This window comes from Sminthopsis crassicaudata, chromosome 4, assembly GCF_048593235.1.
Source record: "Sminthopsis crassicaudata isolate SCR6 chromosome 4, ASM4859323v1, whole genome shotgun sequence".
NCBI classification, from domain to species: domain Eukaryota; kingdom Metazoa; phylum Chordata; class Mammalia; order Dasyuromorphia; family Dasyuridae; genus Sminthopsis; species Sminthopsis crassicaudata.
In genome coordinates, this window is record NC_133620.1 from 97800410 (window position 1) to 97815644 (window position 15235).

At 35.5% G+C, this 15235-nt stretch overlaps 1 protein-coding gene across 9 annotated transcripts in view; it reads left to right on the forward strand.

The window, feature by feature from the left end:
- Positions 1-15235, forward strand: part of PPP1R12B (protein phosphatase 1 regulatory subunit 12B) — a 246141-nt gene that overhangs the window by 79336 nt on the left and 151570 nt on the right. For all 9 annotated transcript variants that reach the window (XR_012489060.1, XM_074308814.1, XM_074308815.1 and 6 more), the window contains exons 4-8: positions 1135-1294; positions 3015-3159; positions 3672-3746; positions 6606-6685; positions 7473-7609. Coding sequence is in view for 8 of the 9 variants with exons in the window: in XM_074308814.1 (XP_074164915.1) it covers positions 1135-1294; positions 3015-3159; positions 3672-3746; positions 6606-6685; positions 7473-7609 (597 nt within the window). In the remaining variant the exon portion in view is untranslated. The remainder of the gene's footprint in view (positions 1-1134; positions 1295-3014; positions 3160-3671; positions 3747-6605; positions 6686-7472; positions 7610-15235) is intronic.

Genomic DNA, 15235 nt, shown 5'->3' on the forward strand with positions numbered 1-15235 from the left:
CTCTGGAGATTTTTCAGCTCAGAGTAATGTTCCAACTTATGTATAAGCATCACTTTTGGGAAATTGCTTTAGAGAAGGGTATTTTTGGGAGGGGATTTTTTTTTTTTGTTTGTTTTTGTTTTTTTTTTCCATTTACAGTTAGGTTATACTTGAAACTAAATATATTGTATTCCTTGTGCTGTTAGAAGCATAAATTCAGAGAAGCCCAGTTCTGGTGCTCACCTAGCTATGTCACTAACAAGCTGTGTGAAACTGCAGTCACCTGACTCTTCATGTCTATGTCATCCTCTTTCAAATATATCTAATAATCCTTTTTATCCCTAACATATAGATCTGTTGTAAGACTAAAACTATATTATGTATAAAAAAATTCTTGAAAAGTATTGAACAAATGTAAGGCATTTGTTTTGTTGGCTCTTTTCCTCTTGTGAGTAAATCTGTTTCCTTCATAAGGCCTCCTTTATGTAGAACTTTCAGTACTGTATCAGAAGTTATCCATCAGTTTAAATACTAACAGTGATGTGTATATGTTTGTGTGGGTGTGTGTATATATACAAACACACCTATATATGTGCATACACCCATGAATTTTAGAACAATATTCTTAGTGATCCTGGTGTCTCACTTTTATTTTAAGAGTAATAATAACAACTTATCCATAAATCCTTTTGAGATTTGTAAAGTGCTTTTCATATATTATTTCATTTGAGTCTCACAACAACTCTATAAGGTAGGGTATTTAATTATTATTCCCATTTGAAAAATAAGGCAAATATACTTTCCCTAATTACAAAACTAGTGATATCAGGATTGGGATTCTATCCCAGAAATCTCTTTACTATCTTCAGTACTTTATTCACTAATATATTCTGCTCCAATAAGGATACAAGTGAAAAAAGAGAAATGAGAAAGATGAAGAGACTTGGCTGAAGAATATAATTACTTATTGGAAGAGCTCTCTTCAGTGCATTTTATACCCTACCAGACTCAAAGATAGGTGTGTGTGTGTGTGTGTTTAAATGTCATTTGCATTCTAATCTAAGAGTTAAATGGTATTGGGGGACAAGTTTGAGACCCAAAGAAAAAATCTTACCTGACGAAATTGGGTGTTTCACTCTCTCTTGGTTTCTGCAGGTGTGGATCTGGAGCAGTCAAGAAAAGGAGAGGAGCAGCAGATGTTGCAGGATGCTCGCCAATGGCTCAATAGTGGTAAAATTGAAGATGTGAGGCAGGCTCGTTCGGGGGCCACTGCCCTCCACGTAGCTGCTGCCAAGGGCTACTCTGAAGTTCTTAGGTATGATTTCCTTAGCATGGTGAACAAGTTTTGTCAGCTGAAAAGTTATTGATGATTCTTTTGACTGATGCTTCTGGAAGCAAAATGAAAGATTTTCTCAGTCTATGTTTCTTCCTTCATCAAGCTTTTTTTGTGTCCGCATCAGGATATAAACTCAATAACTTTTGCCATTGTTCATAATGAGTTTTCCCCTTCTTTTCTTCTTCCGCAGCTGGAAGTTTTGCATGTTTACAAAGCATATAAGCATGCTATGGAATTTAAAGCATATGAGTATTCTATGGAACATTAAAAAAAAAAAAATTGGGAAGCACTGACCTACCAGACTTCACAAAGCTCCTTCCAAGCCTATGATTTATCACAAATAACATGTACAACCACCACCTCTTGTATCTTGTAATAAAGTATGAATTTGTAATTGTTTTGGTCCTTTTTAATCTGTAGGAATGGCTTTGAGATCTTTAATTATATAGGCACCAATTCACTATATTGTTTGTCTTCCAATTAGATATAAGAATAAAACTTCTTGAAAGGCTTTTTAAAAAATACACTATATTTGTTTTAAAACATCATCTGCCTTATTCATCCTTTAATCTCTACATGAAGGGTATCATCTTTTAATGTTGATATTAGCTAAGCTTCTCTAAACACTTAAATGACTAGGACCAGGCAAGAGCAACAGGTGTAAATTGCAAACAGGCAAATTGAGGCTTAATATACCCCCCCCCACTTCATTTACTTTGTATAGATTCTGTCTGTACTTATCTGTGCACATCCTAGTCTCACTTTCTTGAAATCAAAGACTTGGGAGGCATGAACAGCTTTGTTTTTGTTGTTATATTTCCTGGCACACAGTAGATTATAAGTGCCTATTAAGTTGTTGACAATCATTCTTATCATTGGGGTAGGTTGCCTACTGTGAGGCAATGGGCTCAATCTGAGGCCAAATGTCCACTTGTCATTTGTATTTTTAAAGGGAATTCTTCACCATGTAAAGATTGACTGAATCCTTAAAAGCACTTCCAAATCCAATTCTGTGATTCACTGATTAAAAATGGGGGCTAGGAATCTTCAGCAGATTTCTAACAAGTTTAGACTTCAGGATTTCTCCCCACCCTGCTCCTCCCAATCTCAAGTTTGGGTTGTAGATTTTGGTTATTCAGGCTTTCTTGACTGAGCATATATAGAGTAAGGGTATCTAGGTCGATCAATCTGCTTTAAATGCATGAGGTTTTCTAGAAAGTGTCCTGCAAAGAACTGGGTTTCCAATTTCTATTTTTGTCTTTTTCTTACATGAGAAAATAGAAAGCTCATTATCATGATACACCTATAGGATGTATGTATGTGATACTCATATAAGATTCAAATTAGTCTTGAGTTAGTGTACATATTGAAGGTATAAATCTTACTATGTTCTTTGTAGGAATAACACAAATGTATCAGGAAAATGTCAGCATTTACTGGATCCCATCTTTGGCCAATTGAGTTTATGATGGGATCCCCTGAATTGATTTTGAACCATAAACCTTGCCTTAAAGAGTAGAGGGAGTCAGTTTGTTTTAATTGAATATTTATTCAATGTCTTTCTTATCTGCATAAGGTATTTGCTAGGCACTGGGAATACCTAGGGTTTGAAGACCCAAAGCTAAATTGTAAATGGACTCGGTGTCAATCTGCAGAAAACTACAGCGTTAAGCATTTTACCTTTGCTTTTTCTTTTCAGGCTTTTGATTCAAGCTGGCTATGAATTGAATGTTCAGGATCATGATGGCTGGACACCCCTCCATGCTGCTGCACATTGGGGGGTGAAAGAGGCCTGTTCCATCTTGGCAGAAGCACTTTGTGACATGGATATTAGGAACAAACTGGTCAGTGAAGAAGATATATAGCAGGAGGCATAGTGATCCATACATAGCATGAGTGGTTAGAGCTACCTTTTTTAAAAATAATTTTTTTATTGATGTATTTTATTTTTACATCACCTGTAGTTCTCATTATATCTTTCTTCCACCTGCTCCCAGAGAACCATTCCTTATAATAGAGAATAAAAAAGAGTAGGGAGAAAAATAGTTCAGTAAAAACTAACAAGCATATCAAAGACGTTTGAAATTATATACAATGTTCTCCACCCATGATCTATATCTTTGAAAGAAGTTGGGGAAGGCACCAGTACTAAATTTTGTAACACGTAAAACATGATTTTTAAGGGATTGTCATTTATGTGTCTTCTTTGCATTAGGACAATATCATAAAATTAGGGACTCTGTGGGCAGGATGTAAAAGCAGAACATGGAAGTTGAGTGGTTCCTAGTACAGGGAGCACTGATTTTGTTGCTGTTTTGTTTCCTGCTGGTCATGATCCCCATTTTTTAATTGCCAGGGCCAAACACCCTTTGATGTGGCTGATGAAGGGCTTGTGGAACATTTGGAGATGCTCCAGAAGAAACAGAATGTGGTAAGTCTGGGGATGGTTTTTATTTAAGCTTCTTTACCAGTTTGTTATCTACTCCAAGTATCTTAGCCACTTGCTTTGGTTATGTCTCTCTGATGGACACATCTGCATTCCTGAGGTGATAATTGGACTCTTCGGGGACTATCAGATAGCCTGTTGTAAAGAAATTTCCCAGAAACTCCTAATGTTGAAACTTGCCTTTTGAAGCAAGATAAACTGTTAATTGTTAGAATTTTTAAGCTTCTGATTAACCCCAAATTATAAACAATCATCATAGAATCATAGCTTTTCCCCACAGAAAAGTACCTGGATACTTCATAAGTTGAATGTCATTGTTGGAAAAACTGAGAAGATTGTTACTAGAAATTTAAAAATTTCACTGAATAGTTTTGAAAACTCTTAGTTATTTTAGAAATCTTAACTATAAGAATTTGAAGATTTATTATCATCATCATCATTCTTCCTGTCTTGAGTGTTTAAATGTATATTTTTGCTGTCTGCTGTGCAAATTAATAATATAGACATACTAATTTCTATCCTTTATATAAAGGATTTTGATGTTTTTGAAGTTTTACATTCTTTCTCTTTAATCCTCATCACAACTTTGTGAAATAGGCATGATATATGTGATTATCCTCATTTTACAGGTAAGCAAATTTGAGGGTCAAATAAGGTACATGATCTGTTCATAGTCACAACACTAGTGAATGTATGACATAGGATTTGAAACCAGGTTTCTCTTGAGTCTGGGTTCCCTTCTCTGCCCCTCATTGAACAAACAAACAAACAAAAAAACCAACCAATGCATAACCAAAAACACCCGTGCCATCAAGATGGCAGAGTAGAAACTTCAAAACCAATATGTGCACAGACAGTAAATAATTAACACTGTTTACATATGAAGATTTTTGAGTGATCTGGGGAAAGAAAACAATGGTCATTGTACAATTGGAGTGAAGAACAAGAGCAATGATTATGGGAATTACAATCAGAGATTAGGGCTGAAAAATTTGCTGGCTTCTAATCCATATTCAGAAGCTATTTTTTTCAGCTTTTAGTTGACTCTACCTTTTAGGTAGAGAGTAGTAACTATGCAAAGTGTTAGAACAGACACTAAACTCTGCCTTATGTAACAGTATTGTTAAATTGAACTTAGAACAAGTATGAATGAAAGCAGTATAGGTTAGAGCTCTGATGGAAATAAACATTTAGAGTAGTGGGCATATGTGTCCCAAGATCACAAGACTTCAAAGAGAAAAGAAGGATTTGTTTTGGAATGTTGTGATAAGAGTTGAGCCCTACTGTTGATATATATTAATTGACTGGAGGGACAAAGATTCTAACAAAAGTTTAAACATTTAAAGATAGATGTTTAATTCAGCATAGAATTTTTAAATCTTATAGGGTCATTAGACTTCCCCTAGGCCAGGATTTTGAAACCTAGGCTCTATGAACATAAAATATATATTGATACTGTGTTTTAGTATAATTGTTTTTCTTTGTGATCCTATCTATTGAAAAACATTATTCTCAGAACAGATTCACATGGGTTCACTAGACTACCAGGCAGCTCCATGATACAAAAAAAGATTAAAAAATCCTGCCCTGGACCAGCATCTTCATTTTAAAGCAGTTTCATTTCTTAGAAGTGGTAGAGCAAGGGCTAGAGTTCCCACTTCTCTAAGCTGTACTATGGGCCTTAGAAAATGCCTAATGCAGGCTCATAAATATTGGGGTGATGGTCCTCTGCCTTATTTGTTGTTTTGGTTGGGGAGAAGAGAGAAATATCCAAGTGAGAGAGATGATCTTTGCCTCTTTCTGCTGTTTTGTTGATATTGGGACTTGGCTCTGAGGAGGGTATAATGGGGCATTACTTCTTTCTAAAGATGCTTGAGTTTCAGTTACTTTGAGATAGTGGTAAAATGACACAGAATTGTGCTCCAAGCAGAATCACTAATTTCTAGTTCTTTTCATCTCCTTTGTTGGACAACATGCTTCTAAATGCCACTGTTTTCTAAATGACAAAGATTAGGCACAACAGTGTTCCTCAAATAGATACGTGTAGTTTGTGTAGTTGGGTTTGGCTATCACTAGATGGTCAAAGGGGACTGTAGATTATAATTAATCCTTAATTTCTTTACTGGTAAAGGAGGTTTTTTTCCCCCAGTTTTCCATAGTTTTTGGTGAATTAACTTGCAGGCCTATGAATACCCTTTGATCAAAACCCTTTCTCTTAGTCTTGGTGCTAAGTTTTCTTAATGATTGTTTTCTTTTTGAAGTGAATGAATAAATGGGTTAATCTGTTTTTTCGAAATAATGAATCTATACTGGCATGATCTTTTTGGGTCAGAAGCAAGAGCACTGGCTTAAGAAACACAGGATGTGACTTCACAATCTGGTCACGCCACTTAGTGCCTTTGTGACTGTGGGCAAGTCACTTTCCCTTTGTGCATTTTGGCATACTCATTTCTGAAATGAGAGAATTGGACTGGATGGCTTTTAAAGTTGACTTAAGCTTTTAAATGTTAATGATTCTATAATTAATTGACTTCTCTTCATTCACTTTCTCTCTTCTGGGTTTTTTTTTTTTTTTCTGGGGGGAAAAATGTTTTGGCATGCTAACTGAACTAACTTTCTTAAGTCAAAGCTTCAACTTCATCTTCCTTGTACATCCTGACCTTCTTTATCATCCATAGTGAGGACCTTGTTAAAAAAGACCTAACTTCAATCAGTCTCTGTACTCCTATAACCTCCTATCACCCTAATGATCACCTCTAAGGTAGACATGCCATTTTAAGAGCCTTCCTGCTGATGTTTAATAATCAACAAGCTATTTTTCTCTTTTCCTTTTTCCATCCTCAGCTCCGAAGTGAGAAAGAGACAAGGAATAAACTTATTGAAGCAGACCTGAATGGCAAATTGCAAAGTGGACTTTTAAAAAAGTAAGATATTTGACAATAAGAATAGCATGGGGATGAATGGGATTTTTATCTGACTTTATAAAGTAGTTATAGTGTCTTTCTAGACACTGAAAATGCATGTTTTTAAGAGACATGAGATTAGTGGGGCCTCAACATAACATGTGCTCCTTATTCTTTCAGTTTTTTTATACATAATATTGTGCTATGGTACACAGCCCCACATAGACCTAAGAGAAATATAGCACGCTCTACTTATTTTTTGTGGCCTCTTAGGAAAGTTATTGTAGGAATTTAATTTGTTATTATTATCATCACAGATCTTGTCACTAAAATTAATAATAGTGACTCACAGTTATTAATATGTTATAGTCTGCAAAGTGTTTTCCTTACAGTAATCTGTTGAGTAGACACCTAGTGATTGATTGCAGACAGGTGACCTTGGATTACACAGAGCTGTTTGAGAGGATGGGAACTGGCATTTATTAGTGAAGTCAATGAGAATGAGTGAAATATATTGGGCTTTGAAATTAGTTGGACCTATTAGCATTTTTCTCTTGATTTGAGGGATCTTAGGCTATCTACATTGATAATAGCAACATTTATCACCAAAGTGTTGGTATGGTTCTAGAGCCATTCAAGATAGATATGCTTAAATAAAGTAGTTAGATAAGACTTGAACCTGGGGTTCAAAGGAAAGAAATGAAAGAGGAAAGAGTTTTGAAGGCAGTGCCCTTGTTAATCTTGTACACATGTGAACCTCAGAAATTGTTTGTTTTGTCAGCACTGTTTAGTTTCATTCTTGATTTAGCAAAGAGAAGATTCTGTATGATGAGGAAACACCCAAGTCCCAAGAAGCAGAGGAAGAGATTAAGGAATCTAGCAGCTCAAGCTCAGAAGAAGAAGGTGAAGAGGAAGCTTCTGAGTCAGACACTGAGAAGGAGGCAGGTAATACAGTGAAGTTTATGAAAACATTTTCAAGCTGGGGAGCCAAGAGATTCTTTCTTCTTCTTCTTTTTTTTTTTTTTTAAATTAATTATAGTTTTTATTTACCAGATATGTGCATGGGTAATTTTACAGCATTGACAATTGCCAAACCTTTTGTTCCAATTTTCCCCTCCTTCCCCAACCCCCCCCCCCCATGGTAGGTTGACCAATACATGTTGAATATGTTAAAGTATAAATTAAATACAATATATGTATACATGTCCAAACAGTTGTTTTGCTGTACAAAAAGAATCGGACTTTGAAATAGTGTACAATTAGCCTGTGAAGGAAATCCAAAATGCAGGCGGACAAAAACAGAGGGATCGGGAATTCTGTGTAGTGGTTCATAGTCATCTCCCAGAGTTCTTTTGCTGGGTTGTAGCTGGTTCTCTTCATTATTGAACAAATGGAACTGATTTGGTTCATCACATTGTTGGAGAGGGCCACATCCATCAGAATTGATCATCATATAGTATTGTTGTTGAAGTATATAAATGATAAGAGATTCTTTCTTATTTGAAACCCAGGTCATTGAGTACTATAAAAGAAACTTTTAAGTCTTACTTATAATTGTGTAGACTTTATGTAAAAACTTGTTTGTAGAACTTTGGGCTCTGGCAGAGCATATTTAGCTATTCTTAAGTAGTGATATGATAAAATGCTCTGTGGAATCTTATATGAGGGAATCAAATATTCTGATCGTAAGTTAGTAGATAACATGATGATCAAGTTTTGAAGGTTCAGAATTCCAAATGGAAAGCTTTAAAGTATACTTTGGGGACAAGTACTTTTTGTTTCTCTCTAGTAAGTAAATTTATATTTAATTCTTTAATCTATAAAATCCCTTAAATCTTCAGCTTAAAATCTTCAACATTTTAATTTATTTCAATTTCTTGGTTGGTGATAAGATGTTGAAAGGCCGGTGCCACATGGAGAAGAAAGGGATGGTGTATTTTCCATCTTATTTTGTGACTTTTTAAATTTGGATATTCTGTGATTACCAAAAATATATCTTTTTGAACAGTTTGATCAAGACTTCTTTAATACTAAGTGAGATGATAGTATATTTGTTAATACTCCATAAAATAAGGAGTTTAATCTAAAATAATTTATATGAAGCTTTGCTTTGCTTTGCAGTCAGACATATATTTGGAAAGATTCAGTCACATATGCTTTTGTTTCATTCTTTCTGTTTTTGAACATTTCCTGAGGGTTTAGGATCTTTTTTGAACAATCGACCATTTTAGATGATACATAAAGCAGAATAAGCTCTTACATTTGATCCCTCAAAATGAGACCATTAGCTTGATAGACTCGGTATTTTCCTGTGAGGGCATTGGAGTACTACAGAATCATGGATGCAGAATAATTCCAATGTATATGCATTATTTTTGGCTAGAAGGACTGAGTTGGATGAGAAAATGTTACATCAGTAACTTGTAATGGAGCCTGTTTTCTCATAAACTTTGCCAGGCTGCCTATAATAAAGATGTGGAAGTCTGAATGCAAAACTTGGTCCTTTGGTAGATCAATAACCTGGTCAGTTTGGGGATAAAGGACGCAGTGTTCTCTCTTCTTGTCTGATTCTCTGTGGCCCGTTAAATTTCAGTGAAGGAAGTTGAAAAGTTGAAGGCCTGAAGAGGAGATCTGAGGCTAGTTGAATTTATTATGCATCAGATTTCCTTTTGCTCATTCACATGACAAGCACAACTTGCTGGGAAATACTAATCCAGTGCTAACCTGAGTGATTCTAATTTGAATATTTTAATATTTATTCATTATCTACAATGTCTCAGGCACTATCTAGAACAGCCTTCTCATAGTTTACCTATTAAGGCACAGTTGGAATTCTAGAATTTTAAAAGACCTAACCCCTAACTAGACTTAATGGCTTTAGTCTCTTTACCTCCAATCTAGCTGGTCCTATTCTGACAGCTTCATCTTCCAACATCACTGCTTTGATTATATTTTTTCCTTTGCTTAAAGCCGGTCAATGTCTCTCTTCTCTTTTTACTAGATAATGTTCACTCTCTTTAGCTCTACTATAATCTGTCCTCAGCAACCTTAGCAACTTTATCTTAACTCTTCTACAAAACTCCTACTGTGCTCTCGACAAATAAATTACCCCTTGAACAGTTTTTGCCTATTCTTAATTCTGTGCTTTTTCTCAAACTGTTCTTTCAGCTTGGAGTACCATAACCCTTTGATGCCCTTTCTAGTCAATGCTTTTTCAAGTCTTGGCCATTTTTAAAGTCGTTTTCTCTGTGAAGCTTTCCATGATAAACAATAGCTGGATGTGAGCTTTCACTCTTCTAAACTGCTTCTAATTCTTTGTTAGTATCATTCTTAAAGCATTTATCAATAAACCCTGTGTTGTAATCACTTGTGTATAGTACGTGTTTTATCTTCCTTACTTCATTTATGGGTTGTCATATAAAGCAATCCAGAAAATAAAAGGAAGTTGCAGATAGAAGGCCAGTGGCTATTCTTGGAGAGACAAATAAAAGAGGATGAATCCAGAGGCAACAAGAAGTAAAATTTCTTGGGACATTCGTCTTATATCACACACTTTACATTGCAAAAATAATTGCTGTTTATATATGAACATTAGTTCCAGAGAATGAAGAGGTAGACAAATTTTACAAAGAATTCAATAAGCCCTTCCAATTAAAAGAATTTTTGCCTCTAAACTTAAATACCAAATAGAATATTTCTTAAACATAGTAGAACAGAAAAAGAGGACTGAACTTAAAGCTATCTATATATAGTTAAGTTTTCTTTTAAAACACTTAATTCAATATGTAACTTTCACAGCTATCCTATTCGATTCTTGCTTGTCTTCCTTCTGTTAAAATGTCAATGACCTTCTTTTTTTCTTATCTCTCTCCCCTCTATATTGAAAAAAAAAAAAAAAAGGAAAACCAGAAGCAAGTGAACAAGAATTTGCTAATATGAATAATGAGGCAAAAAATTTCCACATTGGCCATATCCAAAGATGTTTCTCAGGAGGTGGGTGCATGCTTCATCCTCAGTCCTCTGGAACTGGTGTTGGTCTTTGCTTCTTTTCCTAGTATTGGTACTTTCAAAAAACAAGCTCTTTTCACTATTAATGATGGTAGAGACTCCACTTTTGGACTTTGGACATCCTGCACATGCTGTTGGAAGAAGTTAGAATGAAAGTATTGAAAAAAAGACATATCCAGAGATCTATTCAGGAGGTTACAGTGATTATATTGAGGGATCAGTACTGAAGGAAAATGAATAGAGGATAATGCCAAAGACATAGGAAGGAAGAATCTGATCTAAATTTTACCCACTTTCTCACCCCAAAAAAGTGACTAGGAGATATAAGTGCCTTTCACCAGCTATACAAATTTTTATGAGAAGAATCTAAACATACATTGACAGCATATTTATTAAGGGTATTACTATAGCCCACTTTGCTTCTGCTATCCTGCCTGGTTTCAACTCTCCATAGCAAGATGCCCTTCCAGGAGAAGTTATCAATTCTAAACTTGCCACCCTGCTGCTAACTTAAGCCTTGATTGACTTCACTTTCCTCAACCTCTTTTTCTCTCTGATTGGTGAGCAGGAGTGCAGAAAAGCAAATTCCTCCCAATGCTTTCCCTTATAAAGGGAAGAAACTGGACTCTTAGATCCAAAGACTTCACTCTGTATTTGCTGCTTTGCAGCATGTTGTTTCAACACCATAGAGCAAGATATATCTGCTCTGGGTACTTCTTGATATCTTTCCCTCCTCATCTTTTCTTCCCCCTTTTGTGTGTTATCTCCTCTAGATTGTAAGCCTATTGAGGACAGAGGCTGTCTTTTTATTAATTTTATCCCCAGCACTTACCAGAGTTCCTCTCATTTAATAAATCTTTATTAGATTGGGATTGTTATTAGAATAGAATAAACAGATTTTCACAGACAGTATTCCATAGTAGACCACATCTTTATGATCACAAATTTATTGAAAAATATAAAGAATATAAAATCATAGTGTGTTTATTTTTCACTGATTTTTAAAAAAAGTTTAATTTAATAGAGCAAAATGCTACCTTGAAGGCTCTCCTCCAATAAGATATCTTTCATGTATATGTAAAAATTATACAAAATTTTTGATATATAAATGATGTAACAATCAGAGAGAATTATTTTTAGTGGCTTTATAGTTATTTATAACTAGATGAAACATAAAGCAAGTAAAAAAGAGTTTTTACAGTCATAGAGTAAGTAGGTACAGTATGGAGTTCAAGTAGAAGAAAAATCCTCTACAGGTCTGTGAGGTCCTTCCAAACCCTAGTTTGTTGCACATTATATCCATCAATTCAAGCCCTGGAGCAATTCAGAGCCTCCTAAATGAAGTTTATAAACATTTTAGAGAGATCTGACATAACAATCCACTCAAGAAAAGCTAAGCTGAAAAAAAAACACAGTTATTATTGTAGCCAAGGTTAAAAAACCCCAAACTCTAGCATTTATGTCACACTCAATGGTTTACAAAATGCCTTGCATGTGTTATTTTATTTGATCCTTACAATAATCTTGGAAAATATTATTCCTATTTTTCAAATGAGGGAATTGAGGCAGAGGGAACTTAAGTGATCTGCTGGTCCTGACTTATTTTAATGGTATCCATTGTACCATTTAGCTTCCTTCATGCTTCTTTGTTGTCTAAATTATGACTTGCTATTGGATGGACAACCTATTTGAGCATATCCCTTGTTTCATGTAAATGAAACAGACACTGTAAATTAACTTTGGAAAACTGACAAGTTTTTTCAATGATCCTAAGCTTTTCTTTGAAAAAAGAACTCATTCCTTCTCCTCTCCCACCTTTCCTCCCCATCCCCAACACCATCCCCAGGTGAAAATAGTATGCAATGATCCACATTCAGTCTCCATAGTTTTCTCTGAATACGGGTGACATTTTCTATTCAAAGTTTATTAGAATTGTTGAGAAGAACCAAGTTTATTATAGCTGGTCATCACACAATCTTGTTGTTGCTGTGTACAATGTTGTACTGGTTCTGCTTGTTCCACTCAGCATCAGTTCACATAAATCTTTCTAGGCTTTTCTAAAATCAGCCTGTTCATCATTTTAAATATTCCATTACTTTCATATACCATAACTTATTTGGCCGTTCACCAAGTGATGGGCAGATCTGTGGATTCTTTGATTGGCACTTTACTTTTCTGTGCTTAGAGATTCTCGGTAGGCTTTTTTTGGGATTTTGTCTTTTATTATCGTGTTCAGTGTTTTTGATTTTCATTCTTCTGGGAGAATTCTTATAATCCTTGAGTTGTCTCTATACATTCTTTCTTTGAGAGCAATATGTTTTGCTTGCATAAAGATCATGATTTTTAAAAAATGATTGCTTTTTATCTCTATTTTTCTAGAGTGTTCTTCACTTCTACAATCACCAACTATCTTTTGACATCTTCAGCAAAAGCATCTGAAACATATGTCCAAAAGAGAACTCATTATGTTCCTCACCAAAACTTTCTTTTTCTAAACTTCATATTTCCTATCCAGGAGCTAATTATTTTCCCGGTTACACAAGCTTATAACCTCTGTATCATGCTCGACTCCTTATTGTCCTTCTTATTCACAATCCATTGCCAAACCTTATTTCTACATCTCTCTTGTGTAACTCTCTATTCACACAGTGACCCCCTTTGGTCAAGCCCTCATTGCCTCATGCCTGAATTATTTCTGTCACTTTCCATTCGATATCCAATTGATTCTTCACTCAACTTCCAAAAATTATTTCTTCCGTCCCCTCACACACACGCGCGCGCGCGCACACACACACACACACACACACACACACACATATTCAGTAAGTTACAGGAGCTACCTTTTGTCTCCTGGATCAGATGTAATGACATCTCAAGCCCTGTACAGCTTGGCCCCTACCACCTCCCCAGTCTTAGGCTACTCCCCTTCCTCCATCTACAATTAGTTGCACCTCTCTACCTGGCATTCTCCTCACATGCCATGCGATTTCTGAACCCTGTTCTTTACCTATGTAGAGTATGTTAAAAGTAAAAATTCTTTGGGGCAATGAATTGAATTAGATCAGGACTCCTTAAGTTGGGATTGACAGATCCTCTAAGGGATCCATGGCTAGATGTTCAAGTGGGCTACATCTTTTCCCTAACTGTCTTCTATGTCTTGAATGCTGACCTTTTTCATCCCTGCCTCCTCGCTTTTTTCAAAACTTAATTTCTACAGAAGGCCTTTCCTAATTTTTTTCTCACAGCTAATGTCATCTCTCTGAGACTACATTTGTTGCATATATTTTGTATGTCTATAGAGATTTACATGTTGTCTTCTCCATGAGAATTTGCCTTTTTTAAAAATTCCTAGCACTTAGCACAGTGCCTAGCATATAGTAAGCACTAAATAAATGTGTACTGTTAATGATAATGAATGGCTGTAGCATTATTTGATTGACACAGGGCAGGTAGGAATATTGACACCTTGACAGAGTAGGTACAAGAACATCCTTGTATTTTTGGAGCAAGGAGACTTCAAAATCTCATTCTGGGTATCAGCCTCAGGGGGATTGCAGAATCATAGAATTTAGAGTTGGAAGGTGTTTTTAACCTTTTTTGTGTCCCTTTGCCTATTTACGATTCCCTCCTCAGAATAACTTCTTTAAATGTATTAGATAAAATACATAGGATTACAAAGGCAATCATTTCTATCAAAATACATTTTCAAGGTGTTTTTCGAATTCAAATTTATGGACTTCCTGACATCTTTCTATATATCCCTTAGGGGGGTATTTCAACCCCAGGTTAAGGACCCCTGATAAAATTTAGTTGATTTCCTGCAAGAATCTAAATTTTAACATACTCAACAAGTAGCTTGAAACCTCTTCTTCTTGAAGGAAGCTTCTGCTTGAAAACCTCTAGTGAAGAGAAATTCACTACCTGTTGAGGATAGCCCAATCTATTTCTGTGTTAATCTTAGGGCCAGACCTTTAGAGTTAATGGAGGCCACTCTCTGCTAGTGCCTAATTAGTGGTGGTAGGTTGATTTTATTGTAGTGACTCAATACAGTCTACCTGAAGCAATAGGTTCTTTGAGGAAGAGGCCTCCAAATCCTGGCCCCAAACAGGGTATTCCTGTGTCACGGGTCAAACCAGTCATTTGATTCTTCACTTTATACTTTGGGGTTTCAAATTTTATTTTGTTATTGTTTTTCATGTGCTAATTTTGTCTCCCTAATCAGATTACAAATTTGTTGAAGTCAGGGACTAGCATAGTTATGAGGACTAGGGGCTAGCATAATTGGGAGCACAGCAGATGCTTAATAAAATTTGCTAATAGATGAATTATTTCACAATTGTATAGTTCAATAACTCATTCGTCAGAACAAATTGATATGTTTTTAATCCTCTCTATACATAATAAAAATTTAGACTAAAGGTCTTAGGGCAGGGAGGGGTAAGTTACACAGTGATTTGGTTACCTTCTATTTCTAGGGGGTCTATTAGTGATTTTTAATTTACTTGGAGTTCAGATATTTGTGTGGATTCATGCTTTTACAACCTTTTGCCTAATATTTGCCAG